Source organism: Schistocerca serialis, chromosome 7 (genome assembly GCF_023864345.2).
Source record: "Schistocerca serialis cubense isolate TAMUIC-IGC-003099 chromosome 7, iqSchSeri2.2, whole genome shotgun sequence".
NCBI lineage: Eukaryota > Metazoa > Arthropoda > Insecta > Orthoptera > Acrididae > Schistocerca > Schistocerca serialis.
Genome location: NC_064644.1, coordinates 121,300,890 through 121,327,629, shown reverse-complemented (window position 1 = coordinate 121,327,629; position 26,740 = coordinate 121,300,890). Strand labels below are relative to the sequence as shown.

At 45.5% G+C, this 26,740-nt stretch overlaps 1 protein-coding gene across 1 annotated transcript in view; it reads right to left on the bottom strand.

Annotated features, from left to right (window-relative positions):
* The window catches only part of LOC126412920 (SH2 domain-containing adapter protein B), a 133,362-nt gene that overhangs the window by 28,943 nt on the left and 77,679 nt on the right, over positions 1 to 26,740 (bottom strand). The window contains exon 10 of the mRNA XM_050082809.1: positions 12,850 to 12,889. Within this exon, the coding sequence (XP_049938766.1) occupies positions 12,850 to 12,889 (40 nt within the window). The remainder of the gene's footprint in view (positions 1 to 12,849; positions 12,890 to 26,740) is intronic.

Sequence of the window (26,740 nt, the reverse complement as noted above, 5' to 3'; positions counted from 1 at the left end):
ACATGATACGTGAATTGGAGTGGCAATCATTAAAACAAAGACGTTTTTCTTTGCGACGGGATCTTCTCATGAAATTTCAATCACAAGTTTTCTCCTCAGATTGCGGAAACGTTCTGTTGGCACCCGAATGCACAGGGAGAAATGATCATCACGATAAAATAAGAGAAATCAGGGCTCGCACAGAAAAATTCAACTGCTTGTTTTTCCCGCATGCCGTTCGAGAGTGGAACGGTAGAAAGACAGCTTGAAGGTGGTTCATTGAACCCTCTGCCAGGCACAGTAATCACGTAGGTGTAGATGTGTTCAATGATCGCCCGTCACGATCACTCGACACATACTTCCGTCCGCGTAATGGCTTAAGGATGAGGTTTCTCCGCTTTCCCTGTATGCGGTATAACTCTTCGATACGGTGACCATTGAAACACCAAACACTTCGGCTACCTCGGTTTTGGAAGCACCCACCATAGGAGCACCAACAATTTTCCCATATTCGGATGCACTTAGCTCCGATGTAATGCAATCGCAACTACACAGGACACTGTTCTGACCGTGACTGACATTTGCAACGTACTGAGAACATTGCGGAGGTGACGTTCGTGGCCAGATACAATGGCGCAACCTGCATGCTTGGCTAGTATCTGTATTTATGTTCAAGCAGATATTACTCTGCGGTCTTTCTATATTTTTGCCCATCACCTGTAAGTATGTGGCAGGCGACCACGTCAGCCGCAACCACATTTTTAGACCTAGAAAGAGCGTATGGCCGAATAGATTATGACAATCTACTGCAAACAATGTCTGTTCTCAGTTTTCATCTCATCTCACCGCTTCATGTACCTGTGGCACATAGTCAAGATTAAAAATAAACGAAACGCTCGCGAAACCAATCTCTTTTTAAAGATGACTTCGACTGGGTTGTCCTTTGTCCGCTAGTTTGTTCGCGGTCGCTACGGAACTCCTGCGACGACATCTCCACCACGCACTATCGGACATGACTGTATATGGCCTCTAATTAGTGATCCGTGCCTATGCAGACGACTCTACATTGATACTCCAAGAGGGCAGAGACACGCAGCTCGTCCAACAGATTCTGCATAACACTGCACTGCCGAACAAACGCATATCTGCAGTCTTACCCGTAGGTCGAATTCCACACGAACTGCAACACCCTTGTGAATTGAAATTCAGAAACATCTGGGCTTATTCTTTACTGCCTGCCCAATTGATGTGATAAGTATTAGCTGGCGCATTACAGTGCAAAATACCAAAGGGATATTGCGTAGGCAGGTCCTGGCGTCTACAACTTGGTACGTCTGGCAATGCAATGTATTCAAAGTACCTTTCAAAGTCCTCGCCACACGCAAAAAGTTAGGCAGACTTGGACTTAGTTGTAAAAATCCAGAAAACCATTGCACTGCCACTATCCTTAAAAAGGCGTACAAAATTAACAGTACGACAGCATAACTAAATATCTTTATCAATCCTTCCATCACAGAATTGACCCATCGCTGCCTCGGGCTGTCGCTATTAATTTTGTACCACAATACTTTGCCGTCTGCTACCAAACTCTGAAACCACAGGGCGAGAGGTGCTATGTAGCTCCACGTCATTCACGTGCGACGCTTTGCTTAGCGCTCATCCAGTTCATTCCCCTCCCCCCTCCCCTCCTTCCAGGGACCAACTTTCCGCAGCTCAGTTTGACAAGGTATGGAGCAACGTCTTCCATCGAATGATGGTCACCTTCGTGCAGACAACGTGGTATGGACTCGCCACCAACACCGTGCCGAAGCGTAGAAATTTGAACCTAGCCTACCTTGCACAGAGACCGCTCAGCAACCATTGTCGAATTCCCTGTGCCACAGAAAACATCGATTCTCAAGTCGGGACCAAAACATCATTTGAAATTTGACGAAAAAGAAACTGGTTCTTATTAGCAGGACAGCGCCTCACATAATCACGACATCGCATTTGTTACAGCCGGATCGGGAATGTTTCCGCTGGCCAAACATTACAGTTTAGTTGGCTGGGCACTTCGTGTACTATGCCCTATAAACGATACTCACCAGTCTTGAACACTTCAGGGAACACCGTGATAATCATCATTGATACCTAATGAAGCGCCTGTGAACGTGGTGAGAATCTGCTTTTCATAATTATATTTGGATTATAGTGTTCACATCTTAACCGAAGACCACACCCATCCTATCTCCACCCCCTTCGCCCAGTGGCCCTACCTTCTTCCACCAACACCTGAAGAGAATTAGCGACTAAACTTTTTTGTTGCAATTAATTCCATTAGACTGTTTGAGTATGATTTTAGTCTGTGAGGGAGGGAGGTGAATCAACAAGTAATAGGAATACTACGAATATTTGAGAATTCATGTTATTGAACTACGTGCTGTTTCATTTTAACAGAATATTTCTTTAATTCCAGCAACCTCAAACCACGTTGCTGAGGGCTGCCGCCGCATCCACGAGCAGTAAAACAACAATTGTGATTTTGGTAAAAAATCTGGAAGAATATCAACACTCGAGTACTTTCGTCTAACGTAGCGACTCTGATTACTTGATACTTCACCACAAAAAAAGGCTTTTCTGAAACAGTTGACCACGTATCCTCATAGTGAATCGTGTCAACTAATAGCCTCCGCTGCATACCTCTTCACTTGATGAGATCAAAAGCAGATTTTATGTCAGACGCGGAGAAAATTGGCTTGTGTTATTAGGTCAGCAGCCGAATATATTACAGTGGAGAATACACGGCGGTGACAAAAGTTACGGGATATCGATATGCACACGTACAGATGGCAGTACTATCGCACGCACAATATACAGGGTGGTCCATTGATAGTGACCGGGCCAAATATCTCACGAAATAAGCATCAAACGAAAAAAACTACAAAGGATGAAACTCGTCTAGCTTGAAGAGCGAAACCAGATGGCGCTATGGTTGGCTCGCTAGATGGCGCTGCCATAGGTCAAACGGATATCAACTGTTTTTTTAAAAACAGGAACCCCCATTTTTTATTACATATTCGTGTCGTACGTAAAGAAATATGAATGTTTTAGCTGGACCACGATTTCACAGAACGTGGAGTGCGGAGCTTGTCTGCTCTGTAAAGTAGGATGGTGATCTGTGGCATCTCTGCCGAAAGAGCACATTGCTGGTGCACGCACAAGTATTTCGTAGCACACTGTTCAAGGAGCTCCGCAGCAGACCACCCCTACGTGTTCACATGTTGACCCAATGGCTTCGTCAATTACGATTGCAGTGGGCACGGGTCCATTCGGATTCGACCGCCGATCAATGGAAACGTGGCGGCTCTTCGACTGAATCACATTTTTTCTACACTATGTCGCTGGTCGTCTCCACAAACGAGGTGAACAGCAACTCGAAATATGCTGCATGTCATGGACGCAGGCGTGTGGGAGCAGTATAATGCTATGGGAGAAATTCTCCTGCTCTTGTATGGGACCTATGGTAGTATTGGAATACCCGCTGACAGCTGCAAACCACGTACATCCCTTCATGCTTGATGTCTTCCTCGACGGCTATGTCATCTTTCAGCAGTATAATTGTCCGTGTCTTCGAGTCAGAACCGTGCTACAGTGGTTTGAGGAGCATTATAGCGAACTCACATTGATGTCTGGCGACCAAATTAACCTGATGTACATCCTATGGAACCTGCCTGGGCCACTACCGGGCGCCATCACCGCGCACACTTATTTACGCGAATTACATGACCTAGACGTCTACTGCCAGATACCTCCACAAACCTACCAACAAACTGTCGGATTTCTGATACGCAGAAGCAATGATTTATTTCGTTTCAAAGATGATAAAAAAATGGCTCTTAGCACTACGGGACTTAACTTCTGAGGTCATCAGTCCCCTAGAACTTAGAACTACTTAAACCTAACTAACCTAAGGACATTACACACATCCATGCCCGAGGCAGGATTCGAACCTGCGACGGTAGTGGTCGCGCGGTTCCCGACTGTAGCGCCTAGAACCGCTCGGCAACTCCGGCCGGGAAAGATGATCAAACAAGCTGTTACGTAGGTTGTCATAATGTTTTGGATCATCTGCGTATAAAATTTCATGAACCACTATTAAGAGAAAGATCTAGAGATAGGCTTCATTCACCTGCATATCGCTTCCATCGGGGGCATGAATAGAAAATTAGACTAAATACCGCACGTCCAGAGGTATTTTAACAATTCTTCCCGCGTTCCAACACGATGAATGGAGGATGTAGAAATGTTGTGTGTAATTAAGTTCGAAATGATTTAAATTTATTGATACGTTCGATACTCTTTGCATACAGTACCGAAAACTAAGGTTGGCAGCGAACATAAACAGGTGAATGTCGGTCCGGAGTCATCAATCGCCCCGAAACTTCTTACGAAATGCTGGTCCTGTCAGCCACCGCGCCGAGAGCTGCTTAGAGTGAAAGATTAATAAGGTGGTATTGGTTGAAGTAGTATGGGCTTGTGGTAAAGAAAGCGACAGGTACAATCGAAATCCTTTAAACTCTTCCCCTTTAGGTGTTCTGTCTCTGTTTTTTTTTCTTTTCCTTTTTTTAATCGCGCCTGAGGGAGAAAGGTAGGCAGCACCAATGACGTGACAGGGTCGCTGATAAAAAGGGGGCGCCGTTAATGGAGTGAAGGGCGCCGACGTTCTATTGTCACGTCGTTACCGCTGACGTCAGAGAGGCGGAGGTGAGGTGGACTCCGCAGAGGCGGTGTCGGCCGCTCGTATCTCTGCATTTATTATCTCCTTCCGTGGACACGCCGCTGTCCTGACGACGTGACGCCACCGTGCCTTCTAGGGCACTGCTCAGTTCAGCAGTATCTGCAGGGCTTTCACAGAATACGCATATATAGAAAGACCAAATCTTTGTTAGTAGATAGCTGATCCTCCTTTTGCACGGAACTTCCATATCTCGGATGTAGGAGGGAGAAATACGAAACTACGCAACAGTTGGACGGGCTATGTGCAAACTTTCCTCAAAAAAAAATTCGAAAAGCCGTAAATTGAAAGCTAATCCAAACGAAAAGAAAAACAATCCGGAAACCAGTCAGAGTTAATAATGCCATTTATTAAAAGGAAATAGCGCCTTACCGATTTCGAAGACATCAGACGGCTGCTCACGCTTAATTTTCAACGAGCAAAAATTTATCATCATTTTATACTTCGTTAACTGCGATTTCTAGACTTAGAGAAAGCTTTTGACAATGTTGACTGGAATACTCTCTTTCAAATTCTGAAGGTGGCAGGGATCAAATACAGGGAGCGAAAGGCTATTTACAATTTTTACAGAAACCAGATGGCAGTTAAAAGAGTCGAGGGACATGAAAGGGAAGCAGTGGTTGGGAAGGGAGTGAGACAGGGTTGTAGCCTCTCCCCAATGCTATTCAATCTGTATATTGAGCAAGCAGGAAAGGAAACGAAAGAAAAGTTCGGAGTAAGTATTAAAATCCATGGAGAAGAATAAAAACTTTGAGGTTCGCCGATGACATTGTAATTCTGTCAGAGACAGCAAAGGACTTGGAAGAGCAGTTGAACGGAATGGACAGTGTCTTGAAAGGAGGGTATAAGATGAACATCAGCAAAAGCAAAACGAGGATAATGGAATGTAGTCGAATTAAGTCGGGTGATGCTGAGGGAATTAGATTAGGAAATGAAACACTTAAAGTAGTAAATGAGTTTTGCTACTTGGAGAGCAAAATAACTGATGATGGCCGAAGTAAAGACGATATAAAACGTAGACTAGCAATGACAAAGAAAGCGTTTCTGAAGAAGAGAAATTTGTTAACATCAAGTATAGATTTAAGTGTCAGGAAGTCATTTCTGAAAGCATTTGTATGGAGTGTAGCCATGTATGGAAGTGAAACATGGACGATAAATAGTTTGGACAAGAAGAGAATAGAAGCTTTCGAAATGTGGTGCTACAGAAGAATGTTGAAGATTAGATGGGTAGATCACATAACTAATGAGGGCGTATGGAATAGAATTGGGGAGAAGAGGAGTTTGTGGCACAACTTGACTAGAAGAAGGGATCAGTTTAGTACTGGAGGGCAGCATGGAGGGTAAAAATCGTAGAGGGACACGAAGAGATGAATACACTAAGCAGATTCAGAAGGATATAGGCTGAAGCAGGTACTGGGAGATGAAGAGGCTTGCACAGGATAGAGTAGCGTGGAGAGCTGCATCAAACCAGTCCCAGAACTGAAGACCACAACAACAACAACAACAACAACAACAAAAATGGCTCTGAGCACTATGGGACTCAACTGCTGTGGTCATCAGTCCCCTAGAACTTAGAACTACTTAAACCTAACTAACCTAAGGACATCACACACATCCATGCCCGAGGCAGGATTCGAACCTGCGACCGTAGCAGTCGCACGGTTCCGGACTGCGCGCCTAGAACCGCGAGACCACCGCGGCCGGCACAACAACAACAACAATAACAAACTGCGATTACTCGTTCAACTAAGCTAATGATGACAACACGAAAGTACGATCGTCAGTGACACATGGGGTCATCGATACTGCTGCTCAGACGATGACTGAATGAATGATTTGCTACGGTTTTATCTTTATTTGACGACAAACCTTTCCTCTGCAGCTTCACTCATGTATGCGCTCGACACGCACATATCTCTCTTCCTCCCCCCCCCCCCAACCCCCTCTCTGTGTCCACCACTTCCTCCCCCATCTCTCTGTCCAACCCACTCTCCACTTCTGTCTGTGAATCTCCTCCTCCCCCTGTCTGTATCCATCTCCTCTGAGCCCTGTCTCCAACCACGTCTTCCTCCCCCTCCCTCTGTCCATCTGCTCTTCCTCCTCCTCTTCCTTTCCACCTGTCCACTGCCCATTTAAGCCTTCCACCTGCCTCCTGCATCTTCCCCTTGTAAAGGGACATCCTCCTCTAGCATAACGTTTCCTCAACAGTAGTAGTCGATACCAGAAATATTTTTCGAATTCTGGACAGGTCAGTATTATCTCAGCTGCTTTTCTGAAAAATTTCATATAATTTTATACACAATACGTTATATTTCAAGCTAAAATTTATGAGAAGGAATTATTTTATTTTCGTTGTTACACTCTCCTGTTACACTAGCTCTGAATGTACAGTTAAAATTGTCTTTTTTTTTTTAGAAACATTTGAAATTACGAAATATTTGGCACACTTAAAATTTCTATCATTAATTACGCCATCTAATACTGTTTATTATGTTTATTTCTGGATTCATTAATAAAATAATAATCTAAACTAACTGAAATTCATTTGCGAAGAAAAATTGTAAACCCTTTGAAATACTGTTTTTACCACAAAGTTGTTTATTTTGTTTTAGAGCGCAAAAACAACTGAGGTCATACGCGCTTAACCGAAGAGTGAAGTAGTAGTAAGCACGCCTCTGATGCGATCGGATGTATTTTTGTATTTTGGACGAACAATGTAATTTCAGCTTTGTTAATGTGAAAATTCAAAAGACAGTGATACAATAAAATGTGACAAAAAATGATCGTAAAAACAAAAATTCTGCAACGACATCCTTCAAAATTATTTAGATCCAATGAACCATCAAACCTAAAATGTGAGAATTTCAGCTTCAAGAAACAGATTCCTAGACATGAAGAAAGGGAGCCGACTATGCGAGTGAAGATAAGTAAAAAGTTATATATATCCCCGTTCGACTTCCCAGGTTTCGTTAACCATGGTTTCAGTAAATCAACCACGGATGGTGACGGGATCGTTCCTTAAACAAGGGAACAGCTGATTTCGTATCCTATGTGGTCCATCTCTTATGATCTCGTCATCGACAGGGTGGAAGGGAGATTAGTCATTGTCTTTTACTATCTCTCGGTACGTAAACGTCGTTGCTCTTACGAAAGCACCTACGCTTGATTTACGACAGCCCTGTCATCAAAACCACGCGCCCCGTCAACGTACCCAATCACCATCGCCTGGAGAATGTAAACGCAGCCAAGTGTCATTAATCTTGCAGTACAGGTCCTGCCACCTGTTGAACCACCCACATACCTCGCATGCTAGAAGGCCCTCCGATAATGAAGTTACGGTTGCGAATGATTACATGCATCGCACATGATTATTAGCCAGGTCATCAGGTCCGTCCTATTGCATTTACGCTGGCCTATAAAAATTACAGAAACCACAGTAAAAGAAAAAAATGCATGGAAAACCTAGAACTAACTCGCAAATTTAGAGATAATAATAAGACTGTCAAATGAGAAGCCAAATTTAAAAATTTCTACTGGCCCTGTACAAAAAATGAAAAAAAAACCCACTAAATTTTACACAGTTTCGTGTTAGTCACACTTCTTTGCTTTCGTTTCTCGCTAAACTCAGCACTGAGCTAATTTGATGCAAATGAATTTGCCGATTTGTGGAAAAAGTTAGTGGTCGGTTAGGGTTGCCAGGAGCAGTGCTCTGACGTTTCGCGACATATTTCCAAATTCTTTTCCGCACTGCTTATCACGTGGTTCATGTGACGCCTAATGATAAAGCTGCTCACAAAACGATGAACAAGTGAGGAGTGACAATAACTGATCTGTCGATGAAAATGGCGAAACGCGTCTTTTTCCAGATCTCGTTTTTGTGTTTGAAAATGTGTGATACCACTTGAGAGTGTAGTGAGAAAGGTGTGAAAAGCAGTGGATGTAATTAAAACCACCAGAGAAAACACGCCAAATGTACGATACGACCAAAAACGAAAATACGGGACATGCACAACTTCTAGCCTCGGAAAAAAGCATTAAAAATCATAACTCTTCAAACACATTATTTCGACTACTTCGCAGATGACATTCTGTCAAACCGTAAAAAAATGGTATAAAAGCAACCCAGCCTGTAGAAACTCAACTTCACAGTTAATGTTGTTTCAGGCGAGCAACCAAAAGGAAACAAAAATGCACAAGTTATAACTTTTAGGCCTAAAATAGGAAAACAACCTCGAACTTTCTATAAGTATCTTACAAAAATAAATTGACACCCAATGAAGAAGACATATAGGTGTTGCAACATGCTGCGTCCTTTGCGGCTCATTTTGTATATTAATTACCTTGCAGATAATATTAATAGTCACCTCAGACTTTTTACAGCCGGCCGATGTAGCCGAGCGGCTCTAGGCGCTTCAGTCCGGAAACGCGCTGCTGCTACGGTCGCAGGTTCGAATCCTGCCTCAGGCATGGATGTGTGTGATGTCATTAGGATAGTTAGGTATAAATAGTTCTAAGTCTAGGAGACTGATGACCTCAGATGTTGAGTCCCATAGTGCTCAGTGCCATCTGAACCATTTTTGACCTTTTCACAGGTGATCTGGTTATCTACAATCAAATGCTGTCTGAAAAAAGCTGCTCAAATATTCAGTCGGATGTTGATCACATTGCAAAATGCTGCAAATATAGGCAACTTGCTTTGCGTTCAGAAATTGAAATAGTGCACTTCCGAAAACGAAAAAAACGTAGTATCCTGTATTAAAAGATCACTACTGGAATTGGTCAACTCACGTAAATTTCTGAGTGTAACAATTTGTAGGGATATGAAATGGAACGATCACGTAGGCTCACCCATAGGTAGAGCATATAGCATTAGTAGAATACCAGGGAAATGCAATCAGTCTACAAAGGAGATTGCTTACAGTACACTCGTGCGACCCATCCTAGAATATCGCTCAAGTGTGTGGGAACCGTGCCAGATGGGACTAACAGAGGATATTGAACGCATTTATGGATATAAAAATATTTCTGGTGATTTTTCAGGTTAATTTAACACGCAAAGGCGAAAATGTTGGCGTTTGAAAAATATCACTTGACCCTGAATCAAGTACAATATTTTATTTGGTTCTTGGAGACGATAATGATTTACCAAGCTCGCTGAAAATGACCATTTCACCCCAGTTCACATATTAGAATAATGGGTAAAACGTTACCACGTTTGTATCAGTTTGAAAACAAGATGGTAATAGTCAGAAGAAAATTAATCAAGAATTAATTGCCTAATCCACGAAATAAATCAGATTAAACTGACTGTAATATCGATCAGAAGAGTAAATTACAGGTACAAGACTTGTCGTGGAAATTGTACCAGCCGACGTTACTGGATCGCGGAAACGCGATAACTGGAGTTCACTTTTGTTGAGGTCTTATATTTATTTCGTAGTTGCTGTTTTAATATATGATCTGCTCCCTGGGACATATTTTAGTCCTTGATCCACAGCTACGATTGCTACTAATATCCCTAGTATATTAATAACGCTGAGACATATCGTAGATGTAGTACCAACAGAAGTCGCTAGATCGCGGAGCCATCAAAACCTCGAACAGACCGCGAGGTTCCTCGAAATGTGACGTAAGCTGTTCCGTCAATTCGAGACCTGTTCCAGCACAGTATTAGTATCTGCTGTTTATATCAAAGTTAAGTATCGATACCCCCATGTATCGATACCTTTCTTCCGACGCTACTCAAAGCAAAATACTTTTCGTTCGGTACCTTATCCCTACGCGCACGTCCCGTTGGACGCGAGAGGTCTTCCGTGCGGCTGCACTTGCAATAGAATGGGAGGCGGGCAGAAATCGATTCGCGGTTGTGCTGTGATCTGTGGCGCCAGGTCCCGCGGCTCCTGAAAGCGCGCCAGCGCTGTTGGGGGCGGGCGCGATTCAACTTAATTATCGCGAACTGTCAGCCGGCGCTATGTTTGGCCTGCCCGCCTGTGTTCCACATTAATTAGCGCGCCAGCTTGGTGGTCAGCGCAGCTCGCTGCGTATTGGTTTTGCAGTTATTTGTGGCTGCCTCCCACGCCAGGGCCGTGTCCCCACGTAAAACGCGCCAGAGGACAAAAGTGGCGACAACCCTTTGTTGGCAACTGAGCCGCATATCTCAAACAGCGAGTACCCTCTCCCACCCGCCGCATTTTTTTTTTAACCTGTGACTGCCCCGTACCGGATATACACTACAGTCCCGGACAACTGGTTACAATACCTGCAGACAGAGATGGCAGAAGAAGGCCGAAATACTGAATTGGATTTTTCGAGATCTTTTCACTGCGGAAGATGGTAATAGCCTTTCCCTTTTCAATCATCGCACTGTAATATGTCACACTTCCACTGGCCGAGATGTTTCTGGAGTCATCCGGTTTTTGAGTGTTGCGAATCAGCCTGCCACAAATTCCTCTTGTGTCGCCCTTTTCACTTTATAGTAGTATTCAGAGCAGCGGTTGCACCAAATGTCCTCAATTATTTGTTGAATGTATTCAAATCTCTCTCTTCCCCTACAGTTTTTATCTTCTACAGACCACCAGGGAAGTTATTTCCTGATGTCTAAACACATTTCCTATCATCCTGTCCCTCCTCCTCAGTATTTTCCATAGTTCCTTTCTTCGCCGATTCTGGGGACAACCACCTCATTCCTTATCTTATTGTAATGAAGTAGTTGATTTGTATTATTTTTTTTTGTTCGTGCTTCTTCTCATGTCGATTAGGGGCTCACTTCAACAGATATATCTCTTCTAGCGCAAATTTTCATTTGTCACCGACGGCAGACACCTTGGACGAATAGAGATAGGACGTTCATACTTACAGAAGATGTACGTATGTTCTGCAGAAATGATTAGCATTTTACCTCAGTTCAAATGGTTCAAATGGCTCTGAGCACTATGGGACTCAACTGCTGTGGTCATCAGTCCCCTAGAACTTAGAACTACTTAAACCTAACTAACCTAAGAACATCACACACATCCATGCCCGAGGCAGGATTCGAACCTGCGACCGTAGCAGTCGCACGGTTCCTGACTGCGCGCCTAGAACCGCAAGACCACCGCGGCCGGCTACCTCAGTTTAACATGTGTCCTGTTGCCTAGCAGGCACAGAATCCGCCATGGGTCTTGATAACTTGTTCCATGTGTGACGGCATCGACGAGTATAAGGTGCGAATGGCATCCTGTGGTACAGCCATGCACGCTTCATTCACCTGCTTCCAAAGTTCATCTGTGGTGCTTAACATTGAAGCACAGCGCTGCACCCCTTGTTTCACCATATTCTACACGTTTTCGATTGGCGACAAGTCTGGGTATCCGGCGGGCTAGGGCAAAAGGCTGACATCCTTTGACACCGAGAAGAACAGCAATATGTGGTCGTGCATTGTCGTGCTGAAAAATTGTGTCTGGGGTATTGTGTAGAAAGGGTATGGCTACGGGTCGCAGGATGCCACTGATGTAGGTCACACTAGTCACAGTGCCCTGGACACGCATCAACTGTGAGTTTTTGTTGTACCCAATAGCACCCCACACCATAAGGACTTGGGTTGGCTCTGTATGTCTTGTGCGAATGCAGTCACTGTCATACCGCTCCCCTTATCAGCGGCGAACCAAAATGCGGAACCTGGTGTCGTCTTAAAACACCATCTGATGCCATTCCTACCCACAGTGACGTCGTTCTATACACCATTGTTACCTGGCATACTTCTACACATTCGACAAAGGTAGACGGAGAAATGGCGCACACGTAACCCATGCCGTAATAAACAGCGACGGACCATTACCTCTGATACTCTTCGATGTGTCCCACTGTTCCACAGTTGTGCCACTGTGAGGAAAGTGCACGTCTCTCCCGCAATGCCATTCGGATGAGGTGTCGATCTTCTCAGGGGATGGTCTAGCCCGACCCAGGTTGTCGAGTTTTATGGCCTTCCGTGAATCATCACTGCACACACCGTTTGCACGCTGAAACACCCTGTCCCACACCAGTACCAATTTTCCAGATGGATACATCACGTTTTCTCATGCCAATAATGCGCACTCTTTCAAACTCACTGATTTGAGGGTACGGTTGATGTATACGGCTGCGAGGCATCCTGCACGTCTGCTCCAGTCACACTGGTGCCTGATTACCTTCTGTTTATAGCGACCACGAAAGCTGCAGGCACAATTTACCGGTAGGTAGTGTGACGCCACGATATCAATGCTGACTTGATGATGATATTTGGTTTCTTGGATGCTCAACTATGAGGTTATCAGCACCTGTACAGATTCCCAATCTTTGCACTATCCAGTCTTGCCACTTTCCCGAATGATGATGAACTGATGAGGACGACATAATCCCCGACTGGACTGGGAATCGAAACTGGGACCCGTGATCCATAGGCAGCAATGCTAGCCACTAGACAATAAGCTGAGGACTGCTGACATGGGGTCAGCGGGCCTACATGGTTCAGCTCGTAATCATTCAAATGCCTCTGATCACTATGGGACTTAACTTCTGAGGTCATCAGTCCCCTAGACTTAGAATTACTTAAACCTAACTAACCCAAGGACATCACACACAGCCATATATATATATATATATATATATATATATATATATATATATATATTACTGGCCATTAAAATTGCTACAGCACGCAGATGACGTGCTACAGATGCGAAATTTAACCGACAGGAAGAAGATGCTGTGATATGCAAATGATAAGCTTTCCAGAGCATTCACACAGGGTTGGCGCCGGTGCAGACATCTACAATGTGCTGACATGAGGAAAGTTTCCAACCGATTTCTCATACACAAACAGCAGTTGACCGGCGTTGCCTGGTGAAACGTTGTTGTGATGCCTCGTGTGAGGAGGAGAAATGCGTACCATCACGTTTCCGACTTTGATAAATGTCGGATTGTAGCCTATGGCGATTGCGGTTTATCGTATCGCGACATTGCTGCTCGAGTTGGTCGAGATCCAATGACTTGGCAGAATATGGAATCAGTGGGTTCAGGAGGGAAATACGGAACGCCGTGCTGGATCCCAACGGCCTCGTATCACTTGCAGTCGAGATGACAGACATCTTATCCGCATGTCTGTAACGGATCGTGTAGCCACGTGTCGTTCCCTGAGTCAACAGATGGGGACGTCTGCAAAACAACAACAATCTGCACGAACAGTTCGACGACGTTTTCAGCAGCATGGACTATCAGCTCGGAGACCATGTCTGCGGTTACCCTTGACGCTGCATCACAGACAGGAGCGTCTGCGATGGTGTACTCAACGTCGATCCTGGGTGCACGAATGGCAAAACGTCACTTTTTCGGATGAATCCCGGTTCTGTTTACAGCATCATGATGGTCGAATCCGTGTTTGGCGACATCGCGGTTAAAGCACATTGGAAGCGTGTATTCGTCATTGCCATCCTGGCGTATCACCCGGCTTGATGGTATGGACGTGCGTTGATATATGTCAATGGGGACAGGTGAAAAATGTGTGCCCCAACCGGGACTCGAACCCGGGATCTCCTGCTTACATGGCAGACGCTCTATCCATCTGAATCACCGAGGGCACAGAGGATAGTGCGACTGCAGGGACTAACTCGCGGACACCTCCCGCGAGACCCACATTCTCACCTTATATGTCTACACACTACATTGGTAGAGTCCCAACCCGACACACTCATTACTCGTGGAAGACATTCTTACCACGTCCCGGAAGAGTTCGGGTAATATGTGTGCATCGGCACAGAAGAAGAAGATCATGGTCGGTATTGCCAGAACTATATACTTACATGGATATGGTGTCTGTTCTTTCGGACACATATTACCCGAACTCTTACAGGACTTGGTAAGAATGTCTTCCACGAGTAATGAGTGTGTTGGGTTGGGACACTACGAATGAAGTGTGTGGACATATAAGGTGAGAATGTGCGTCTCGCGGGGCCGTGCGCGAGATAGTCCCTGCAGTCGCACTATCCTCTGTGCCCTCGGTGGCTCAGATGGACGAACTGAAACGGATGTCCTGCGACGTCCGCACCGAGCAGATGCAACGAACAAAAAAGAAAAAAAAATGAGATTAGAAAAAGATAGATAGAGCGTCTGCCCTGTAAGCAGGAGATCCCAGGTTCGAGTCCCGGTTGGGGCACATATTTTTCACCTGTCCCCGTTGACATATATCAACGCCCGTCAGCAGCTGAAGGCATTTATATATAATTCTAATTTCGTAATAAGGGAAGTGGTACCAGAAGTGCCCTTCGCCAAGCTCCGCATGGTGGCTTGCGGGTTTTAGATGTAGATACTCAAATTCGTGTGTTTAGATCTGCTCGAGTAGCCAAAATTGGTAACAGTAACTAGTTCAGCTAACTCCCGTCGTGTGTTGCAACAATTCACTCTCTCACCACAGAAGTATGTGAGACAGTGTGCCGGTGAAACTGGAGTGAGTCGCTCAAGTGTTCGACGAATTTTGAAGAGAGCAAAGTGGAAGTGCTACATCCCACGATTGCCACACGTAATGAACGAGGACGACCCAGATCGTAGAGTGGAGTACTGCGAGTGGTTTACTAACATGGTGCGCAACAATGAGGAGTTTGCAGAGATGACTGTGTGGTCTGATGAGGCACAGTTCAAACTCAATGGTACAGTAAATCGCCACAATTGCCTCTACTGGACCGCCGAAAATCCGAAAGTCCATGTAGACGAAGCCGTTAATTTGCCAGGAGTAAACGTGTGGTGTGGGTTGTCTTACCAGGGCTTGATTGGGCCATTCTTCTTTGACGGCACAGTTACCGATGGGGTGTACCTTCAGAAGCTTCAGACGTCCATTTTACCTGCCATCCGAGATTTGGATGGAGACGGAAGAGTTTACTTTCAATAAGATGGTGAGCCAGCCCACTACCAAAATCGTGTTAGGGCGTATCTCGACGAAAATCTACCAGGAAGATGGATAGGCCGTAGAGGTGCTCTGGAGTATCCACCACGTTCCCTAGGCCTAACTCCTTGGGCTTTTACCTGTGGGGATCACTGAAGGACATCGTTTATCGACAAAAGCCACGCACATTGGATGAACTTCGAGAATCCATTGTACATTCGTGTGCAAATATCCAACTGAACACATTGCAATCAGTAGTTCGTGCTGCAGTTCGGCGGCATCGTTTGTGTGTGGATGTTAATGGTGACCATTTCGAACACCTACAGTGATATATTTAAGTTGGACTTTAAGCTACACTTTCACCAAAAATGAGACAACTCCGTCAATTAGTTTGCAAGTTATGGACTTCTAAACAGTGGATACATTTTTTTGGACCCCTCTGTATTTCACATCCGCCTTACTAGAAGCAGAAATTATCGCAGTTTCATCCGAAAAAGTGACGCTGACACCAACATCTTTGTAGTTATTATGATAATGACAAGACACTGTAGGTCGCCACATCGTTTGACGTTTTACGACTCATCTGGGTGAAAACAGAGTTACGACATCTTATAAGGCTGCAGATGCATTTATGGTGAACAGATACTGTCTGGAAGGGAGGACAGGAGGTACTGCGGAAGTAAAACTGTGAAGGCGGGTCGTGCGTCTTGCTTGGTAGCTCAGTCGCTAGAGCGCTTTTCCGCAAAATGCGAAGGTCCGAGGTTGGGGTCCCAGTCCATCACACAATCTTAATCGGACAGGAAGTTTTATACAGGGTCTGCTTCTACATCAATACTCCGCAAGCCACCTTGCAGTGTGAGGTGGAGGGAACTTCTGGTGCCAGTATCATTTACCCATTCCCCACTTCCCCGCATTCCGGCCCTCCCGTTTCCCTGTTAACCGTGTGTGTGGAGATGAACGGCTGTCAGGAAGCTCTAATTTCTCCGATTTCTCTCGCTGGAGTTCACGAGAAGGGAAGAAGCAATGTATTCTCCCCTCATCTTGGTACTTACGCTCTCGGAATTTTAATAGTAAATCCCGCAGTAATGCAGAACGCCTCTCCTGTAGCGTTTGCAACTTGAACTTATGGTGCATCTCTGTAAAGCTCTTGCGTCGAGTAAACGTACTCGTGACGAAGTGCATGGCTCTTCTTTGTATTTAGTGTGCCCCTGGAGGAATGGCTAATATTCAGGAATACGACAGGAATGATCATTCGAAGCAAAAAGATTTACTCTAAAATGCATATCTTAAAAGCGTTATGAGCACTTGGTCAGAAGAGATTTGTTTCACAGTATCGAAGATGAAGAAGTGCTCATAGTTCTTAAATTATGCAGACCAGAGCCCATGTTTATTAGTCTTTTTTCTTCGAATTATCTTTCCTCTCAAGTCCCTGAATATTGACCATTACTCCTGGGGCACCCTTTATTTTCTTAAAATGGCGTTCCGACGAATGTCAACCTGGCATCTGCTGCTCTACAGTTAATCTCATGCAATCATTTCACTTTCGATCGCTCCGTGCGGCTACGATTAGATTATTGCGATTGTTCCGATTTTCAGTTAATTATCGCCAACAATGTAATGGAATAGTACTGAAACTCCTCACTTACTTACGCGCAGTATCTTACATTTATTTACGATCAGACCTAAACGACTGTCCCTGCGCAAATCGGAGCTCCTCTGCATGTCTTCTCTGTTCTCCAAGAATAGAATTTGAAAAATTACACTACTGGCCATTAAAATTGCTGCACCACGAAGATGACGTGCTACAGACGCGTAATTTAACCGACAGGAAGAAGATGCTGTGATATGCAAATGATTAGCTTTTCAGAGCATTCACACAAGGTTGGCGCCGGTGGCGACACCTACAACGTGCTGACATGAGGAAAGTTTCCAACCGATTTCTCATACACAAACAGCAGCCAACCAGCGTTGCCTGGTGAAACGTTGTTGTGATGCCTCGTGTAAGGAGGAGAAATGCGTACCATTACGTTTCAGACTTTGATAAAGGTCGGATTGTAGCCTATCGCGATTGCGGTTTATCGTGTCGCGACATTGCTGCTCGCGTTGGTCGAGATCCAATGACTGTTAGCAGGACATGGAATCGCTGGGTTCAGGAGGGTAATATGGAACGCCTTGCTGGATCCCAACGCCTCGTATCACTAGCAGTCGAGATGACAGGCATCTTCTCCGCTTGGCTGTAACGGATCGTATAGCCACGTCTCGATCCCTGAATCATCAAATGGGGACGTTTTCAAGACAACAACCATCTGCACGAACAGTTCGATGACGTTTGTAGCAGCATGGACTATCAGATCGGAGGCCATGGCTGCGGTTACCCTTGACGCTGCATCACAGACAGGAGCGCCTGCGATGGTGTACTCAACGACGAACCTGGGTGCACGAATGGCAAAACGTATTTTTTCGGATGAATCCAGGTTCTGTTTACAGCATCATGATGGTCGCATCCGTGTTTGGCGACATCGCGGTGAACGCACATTGGAAGCGTGTATTCGTCATCGCCATACTGGCGTATCACCCGGCGTGATGGTATACATTGGTTACATGTCTCGGTCACCTCTTGTTCGCATTGACGGCACTTTGAACAGTTGACGTTACATTTCAGATGTGTTACGACCCGTGTCTCTACCCTTCATTCGATCCCTACGAAACCCTACATTTCAGGAAGATAATGCACGACCGCGTGTTGCAAGTCCTGTACGGGTCTTTCTGGATACAAAAAATGTTGGACTGCTGCCCTGGCCAGCAAATTCAATGGTGGCCGTGCAACTGGCTCGTCACAATGCACCAGTCACTACTCTTGATGAACTATGGTACCGTGTTGAAGCTGCATGGGCAGCTGTACCTGTACACGCCCTCCAAACTCTGTTTGACTCAATGCCCAGGCGTATCAAGGCCGTTATTACGGCCAGAGGTGGTTGTTCTGGGTACTGATTTCTCAGGATCTATGGAGCCAAATTGCGTGAAAATGTAATCACATGTCAGTTCTAGTATAATATATTTGTCCAATGACTACCCGTTTATCATCTGCATTTCTTCTTGGTGGAGCAATTTTAATGGCCAGTAGTGTATTACATGTAATCGTCAAATGCTCCGTCAACAGTAACCGTTTATATAACTGAAAGAATACGAGTAAATTTCATTTAATATTTATTTCTTGTTATTATAACAAGCTTGGATGGCGCAGCTTAAACACTATACCACAGTTCATCAAGGGTAGTGACTGGTGTATTGTGACGAGCCAGTTGCTCGGCCACCATTGACCAGACGTTTTCAATTGGCGAGAGATCTGCAGAATTTGCTGGCCAGGGCAGCAGTCGAATATTTTCTGTATCCAGAAAGGCCCTTCAGGACCTGCAACATGCGGTCGTGCATTATCTTGCTGAAATGTAGGGTTTCGCAGGGATCGAATGAAGGGTAGAGCCACGGGTCGTAACACATCTGAAATGTAACATCCACTGTTCAAAGTGCCGTCAATGCGAACAAGAGGTGACCGAGACGTGAAACCATTGGTACCCCATACCATCACGCCGGGTGATACGCCAGTATGCCGATGACGAATATTCGCTTCCAATGTGCGTTTACCGCGATGTCGCCAATCACGGATGCGGCCATCATGATGCTGTAAACAGAACCTGGATTCATCCGAAAAAATGACGTTTGGCCATTCGTGCACCCGAGTTCGTCGTCGAGTGCACCATCGCAGGCGCTCCTGTCCGTGATGCAGCGTCAAGGGTAACCGCAGCCATGGTCTCTGAGCTGATAGTCCATGCTGCTGCGAACGTCGTCGAACTCTTCGTGCAGATGGTTGTTGTCTTGCAAACGTCCCCATCTGTTGACTCAGGGATCGAGACGTGGCTGCACGATCCGATACAGCCATGCGGATAAGATGCCTGTCATCTCGACTGCTAGTGATACGAGGCCGTTGGGATCCCTCCTGAACCCACCGATTCCATGTTCTGCTAACAGTCATTGCATCTCGACCAACGCGAGCAGCAATGTCGCGATACGATAAACCGCAATCGCGATAGGCTACAATGCGACCTTTATCAAAGTCTGAAACGTGATGGTACGCATTTCTCCTCCTTACACGAGGCATCACAACAACGTTTCACCAGGCAACGCCGGTCAACTGCTGTTTGTGTATGAGAAATTTTTTGGAAACTTTCCTCACGCCAGCACGTTGTAGGTGTCGCCACCGGCGCCAACCTTGTGTGAATGCTCTGAAAAGACTAATCATTTGCATATCACAGCATCTTCTTCCTGACGGTTAAATTACGCGTCTGTAGCACGTCATCTTCATGGTGTAACAATTTTAATGACCAGTAGTGTAGTTTTCTGTACCAAAGCCACGAGTCTTGTACCAATGCGACAAAGTGATAATGTGTGTGTTTTTTATCCTAATGAAGATGAGTCCAGTTTGTACGTATCTATGAATACAGAATTGGTGGAATGTTTTTGTGGGCTGTTAGGTTATAGCAGTCGCCACGAAGAATGCCACTGACACCTCCGCATGCATTTCAGTCGAAAACTGCATTTTGTATTAATACTCCAATTTTACATCTCGAAACTACTCGTGCACCTGGGAGCAGAATTTGTCATCTGAGCTACCGTGCCAGCTGTGCTAGATCGCCAGTCCCCGACGACTCGAATACTGAAGCTAGTCTCCAAAAGTTGCGATTCATCTTGAACTTCCGGAATATTTAACACGGCCCCTTATTTCGGTATCATTCATACAGCCCCCTTATCGCAGCCTCCCATTGTTCTTCCGCTATCTTAATTGAAATTTTAGCGGATGTCCTCTTCTGACTTTCTCGCATTGGATGGGGAGTCAGGTGCCTGCGTACACGCGTAGACTATAGACCTTGAACACCGCTGTCCCCAGACACCATGGCTCGCAAGTTCTCCATTCTATCCTACGAGTTCCTCGTCGGTAAGTCAGAGGCTGGCTGGCGTAAAACTGGCACCCAAGCATATCTGGTATGCAACGAGGGGAGGGCCTGATCCGCCCTGGTAGCATCGCTATGACCGTGCAGGTCGCGGGCTTAATTACCGAGCGCCACACATCACGGGAGGCCGTTAGCTGGAGTAATCTGGGACATTTATCATCGCGCGCGCGTGGTCCCTGCACGCCTCGGCGGCATTCATTGCCTGCGCGTCTGTTCGCGAGATTTTGCGAGGCTCCACATATGCGTGGCCGCATCACGTACGGTACGCATTCTGTCCGTTCCGCACCGTGTGTCAGTGTGTACGAGATGTGATCAAAAATTTTTTATCTCTCTTTAAGATTCTTTACTTATTCCCCAGCGTCAGCTATGTCGTCTTCAAAGTAGTCCCGCCTCAGATACGCTGAAGCCCCAAAAAAACTGTTACAGGTGTGCGCATTCAAATGCAGAGATAAACAGGCAGAATACGGTGCTGCGGTCGGCAACGCCTATATAAGGCAACAAGTCGTTTAATGAACAAAGTAAGAGCATATGGACTACCAGACCAATCGTGTGATTGGATTGAAGAGTTCCTAGATAACAGAACGCAGCATATCATTCTCAATGGAGAGAAGTCTTCCGAAGTAAGAGTGATTTCGGGTGTGCCGCAGGGGAGTATCCTAGGACCGTTGCTATTCACAATATACATATATGACCTTGTGGATAACATCGGAAGTTCACTGAGGCTTTTCGTGGGTGATGCTGTAGTATATCGAGAGGTTGTAACAATGGAGAATTGTACTGAAATGCTGGAGGATCTGCAACGAATTGACGCATGGTGCAGGGAATGGCAATTGAATCTCAATGCAGACAAGTGTAATGTGCTGCAAATACACAGAAAGAAAGATCATTTATCATTTAGCTACAATACAGCAGGTCAACAACTGGAAGCAGTTAATTCCATAAATTATCTGGGAGTAGGCATTTGGAGTGATTTAAAATGGAATGATCATTTAAGGTTGATCGTCGGTAAAGCAGATACCAGACCGAGATTCATTGGAAGAATCCTAAGGAAATGCAATCCGAAAACAAAGGAAGTAGGTTATCGTACACTTGTTCGCCCACTGCTTGAATATTGCTCACCAGTGTGGGATTCGTGCCAGATAGGGTTGATAGAAGAGATAGAGAAGATCCAACGGAGAGCAGCGCGCTTCGTTACAGGATTATTTAGTAATCGCGAAAGCGCTACGGAGATGGTAGATAAACTCCAGTGGAAGACTCTGCAGGAGAGACGCTCAGTAGCTCGGTACGGGCCTTTGTTGAAGTTTCGAGAACATACCTTCAGCGATGAGTCAAGCAGTACATTGCTCCCTCCTACGTATATCTCGCGAAGAGACCGTGAGGATAAAGTCAGAGAGATTGGAGCCCACACAGAGGCATACCGACAATCTTTCTTTCCACGAACAATACGAAACTGGAATAGAAGGGAGAACCACTAGAGGTAGTCAAAGTACCCTCCGCCACACACCTTCAGGTGGCTTTCGGAGTATGGCTGTAGATGTAGATGTAGAAGAGTCTGGCGCAGTTATTAGATCGATTACTGCTGCTACAATGGCAGGTTATCAAGATTTAAGTGAGTCTGAACGTGGCGTAACAGTCGGCGCACGAGCGATGGGACACAGCATCTCCGAGATAGCGATGAAGAGGCGATTTTCCCGTACGACCATTTCACGAGTGTACTGTGAATATCAGGAATCGGGTAAAACATCAAATCTCCGACATCGCTACGGCTGGAAAAAGGTCCTGCCAGAATGGGACCGACGACGACTGAAGAGAATTGTCGAACATGACAGAAGTACAACCCTTTTGCAAATTGCTGCAAATTTCAGTGCCATCAACAAGTGTCAACACGCTAACCATTTAACGAAACATCATCGATATTGGCTTTCGGAGGCGAAGGCGCACTCGTGTACTCTTGACGACTGCGTGACACAGAGCTTTACGCCTCGTTTGTGACCGTCAACACCGACATTGGGCTGTTGATGACAGGAAACATATTGCCTGTCGGACGATTGTCGTTTCAAATTGTATCGAACGGATGGACGTGTACGGGTATGGAGACAACCCCATAAATCCGTGGACCCTGATTGTCAGCTGGGGACTGTTCAAGCTGGTGGAGGCTCTGTTATGGGGTAGGGAGTATGCAGTTGGAGTCATATGGGACCCCTGATACGTCCAGATACGACTTTGACAGGTGACACGTACGTAAACATCCTGTCTGATCACCTGCATCCATTCATGTCCCTTAGATTAGATTAGATTTACTTTCATTCCAATTGATCCGTAGTGAGGGGGTCCTCCAGGATGTAGAACATGTCAGAAAAACAACAATACATGACAAATATTTACAACTCAAACAAATAAGCTAATGTACCATCCCACAGGTCCCAAGTGGAATGATCGTCATTTTTTAATGGACACTATATGAAAGAATCATTTTACAAATACTAATGCACTGAATTTAAAATAAAAAAGTTTTATTTATTTATTTATAACGTAATAAACGTGTATTACAACTACTATAATACCTATTTACATTGAACACATTACTGCACTGAAATGGTGCGTAAGTTAGATTGTACTTACACACACACACACACACACACACACACACACACACACACACACACACACACACTTATTTACAATGAACACATTACTGCACTGAAATTGTGCAGAAGTTAAATGTACACACACACACACACACAAATCAGTTGGTTCTACTGATAAATTCATCAATGGAGTACAAGGAGTTGGCCACCAATAAATCCTTTAGGCTTCTCTTAAACTGAATTTCATTGGTTGTTAAGCTTTTTATGGGTGCTGGCAAGTTATTGAAAATGTGTGTTCCTGAATAATTCACACCTTTATGTGTAATACTAGGTGACTTTAAATCCTTGTGAAGATTATTCTTATTTCTGGTACTGATTCCATGAATTGAGCTGTTGGTTTGAAAAAGTGATATATTTTTAATGACAAATTTCATTAAAGAATAAATATATTGGGAAGCAGTAATTAGTATCCCTAGTTCCCTAAACAGGCTTCTGCAGGATGTTCTTGAGTTCACACCATTGTGCATTCGAAAGGAATTGAGCAATTCCAGTAGGACAACGCGACATCCCACATGTCCAGAATTGCTACAGGGTGGCTCAAGGAACACTCTTCTGAGTTTAAACACTTCCGCTGGCCAGCAAACTCTCCAGATATGAACATTATTGAGCTTGTCTGGGATGCTTTGCAACGTGCTGTTCAGAAGAGATCTCCACCTCCTCGTATCCTTACGAGGACGGCCCTGCAGGATTCATGGTGTCAATTCCCTGCAGCACTACTTCAGACATTAATCGAGTCCATGCCACGTCGTGTTGCGGCAATTGTGTGTGATCGCGGGGGCCTACACAATATTAGGCAGCTGTATAAGTTTCTTTGGCTCTTTAGTGTAGTTGTCTGATTTAGACGTAAGAGAGAGCCTGAAGGTCGTAATTTTGCCGGCTGACACAAATGTATAAATCAATAAAAAATAAAAAATCACAGTATGGCAATTCATCGCAGCAGTCCGCACAGCACGGATACGCACATGTGACGCGTTCCACGAAGAGCCGGGTTCGAGCAAATGATTGGGCAGACTGAGTGCGGATACTCCTGATTACCGCGCCAGATAAGGACGGGAGGGTGACAAAGCCGTACACTGGAACAGTGCAGCGGCGCGACGGGTCAGTGATACGGGGGTGGCGGCTGGAGGTGTTAGTGTGGAGGCGCGACGCAGACAAAGGGCTGCGCCGCGTTCATCAGCACCGAGAGACGAGAGCGACCGTCCCATTGTGCAGGCGGCAGCCGGAGAGAGCGGGGGTGGCTGCCCGCCTGACGAGTGCCGCTGCTGCGCGGCGAGTCATCAGGCTGCGACGAGAGTCATCACGCACCAGCAGCCGACACGCAGCTTAATAGCCCGAGTCTCGCATTCCAAACGACCTCCAGTGGCGGAACCAAAGCCTCAATCCAATCACTTCTTGATCCTTCTCCTTCTTCTTATCCTCAACCCTAACGGTGATGGCAGCGTGATAAGTTTCTGAAATGGTTCCTCTGCAATGCCATCTCCTCGATTTGGTATTTGGTTCTGTGGCCGTTCTTCTTTCTAAACTTGCATAAACTGGTCTCGGAGTCTTACTGCATCTAAATATGCTTCTACACTGCGCAAGCCACCTGATAGTGTTCGACGGAGGGTACTTGGTGTGAAACTTCCTGGCAGATTAAAACTGTGTGCCGGACCGAGACTCGAATTCGGTACCGTTCCCTTTCGCGGGCAGTTAATAGAGCACTTTCCCGCGAAAGGCAAAGGTCCCGAGTTCGAGTCTCGGTCCGGCACACAGTTTTAATCTGCCAGGTAGTTTCATATCAGCGCACACTCCGCTGGAGAGTGAAAATCTCATTCTGGGTACTTTGTGTGCTACTGTCACTTCCCCGTTTTCCTGTTGCTGTCGCGAATGGTGTGCGGAAAGAATGTTTGACCTCGAATTTATCTCATTTTACTTTTACCTCTTTTCCCGAGATACACCCTGTCAGTCCAAAAAGTGTCCAGGCTGGATTGATAAAAAATAGAAAGTCTATAAGACAGTGGATCTAATGTTTCAGATGTTCTATATAGTCTCCCCCTACTTGAATATGACGTTCATACAAGCACGTGAAACCGCTGGAAAAGTCTTTATTTGGGATGTTGTCTCAACTCGCGCTTCACATTGGCTTGAAAGTCGGTTATGTCGTCAAAGCGTTGACACTTCATGTGAGCTCGTGATCTAGTGTCATAGCGGCACGGTAGCTCAGCGTGTTCGGTCAGGGGGGTCAGCTGCCCTTTGTAATTACAGGGTGTTTCAGAAATGACCGGTATATTTGAAACGGCAATAAAAACTAAACGAGCAGCGATAGAAATACACCGTTTGTTGCAATATGCTTGGGACAACACTACATTTTCAGGCAGACAAACTTTCGAAATTACAGTAGTTACAATTTTCAACAACAGATGGCGCTGCGGTCTGGGAAACTCTATAGTACGATATTTTCCACATATCCACCATGCGTAGCAATAATATGGCGTAGTCTCTGAATGAAATTACCCGAAACCTTTGACAACGTGTCTGGCGGAATGGCTTCACATGCAGATGAGATGTACTGCTTCAGCTGTTCAATTGTTTCTGGATTCTGGCGGTACACCTGGTCTTTCAAGTGTCCCCACAGAAAGAAGTCACAGGGGTTCATGTCTGGCGAATAGGGAGGCCAATCCACGCCGCCTCCTGTATGTTTCGGATAGCCCAAAGCAATCACACGATCATCGAAATATTCATTCAGGAAATTAAAGACGTCGGCCGTGCAATGTGGCCGGGCACCATCTTGCATAAACCACGAAGTATTCGCAGTGTCGTCTAAGGCAGTTTGTAACGCCACAAATTCACGAAGAATGTCCAGATAGCGTGATGCAGTAATCGTTTCGGATCTGAAAAATGGGCCAATGATTCCTTTGGAAGAAATGGCGGCCCAGACCAGTACTTTTTGAGGATGCAGGGACGATGGGACTGCAACATGGGGCTTTTCGGTTCCCCATATGCGCCAGTTCTGTTTATTGACGAAGCCGTCCAGGTAAAAATAAGCTTCGTCAGTAAACCAAATGCATATCGCCGTCATCAATCCTGTGCACTATATCGTTAGCGAATGTCTCTCGTGCAGCAATGGTAGCGGCGCTGAGGGGTTGCCGCGTTTGAATTTTGTATGGATAGAGGTGTAAACTCTGGCGCATGAGACGATACGTGGACGTTGGCGTCATTTGGACCGCAGCTGCAACACGGCGAACGGAAACCCGAGGCCGCTGTTGGATCACCTGCTGCACTAGCTGCGCGTTACCCTCTGTGGTTGCCGTAGGCGGTCGCCCTACCTTTCCAGCACGTTCATCCGTCACGTTCCCAGCCGTTGAAATTTTTCAAACAGATCCCTTATTGTATCGCTTTTCGGTCCTTTGGTTACATTAAACCTCCGTTGAAAACTTCGTCTTGTTGCAACAACACTGTGTTC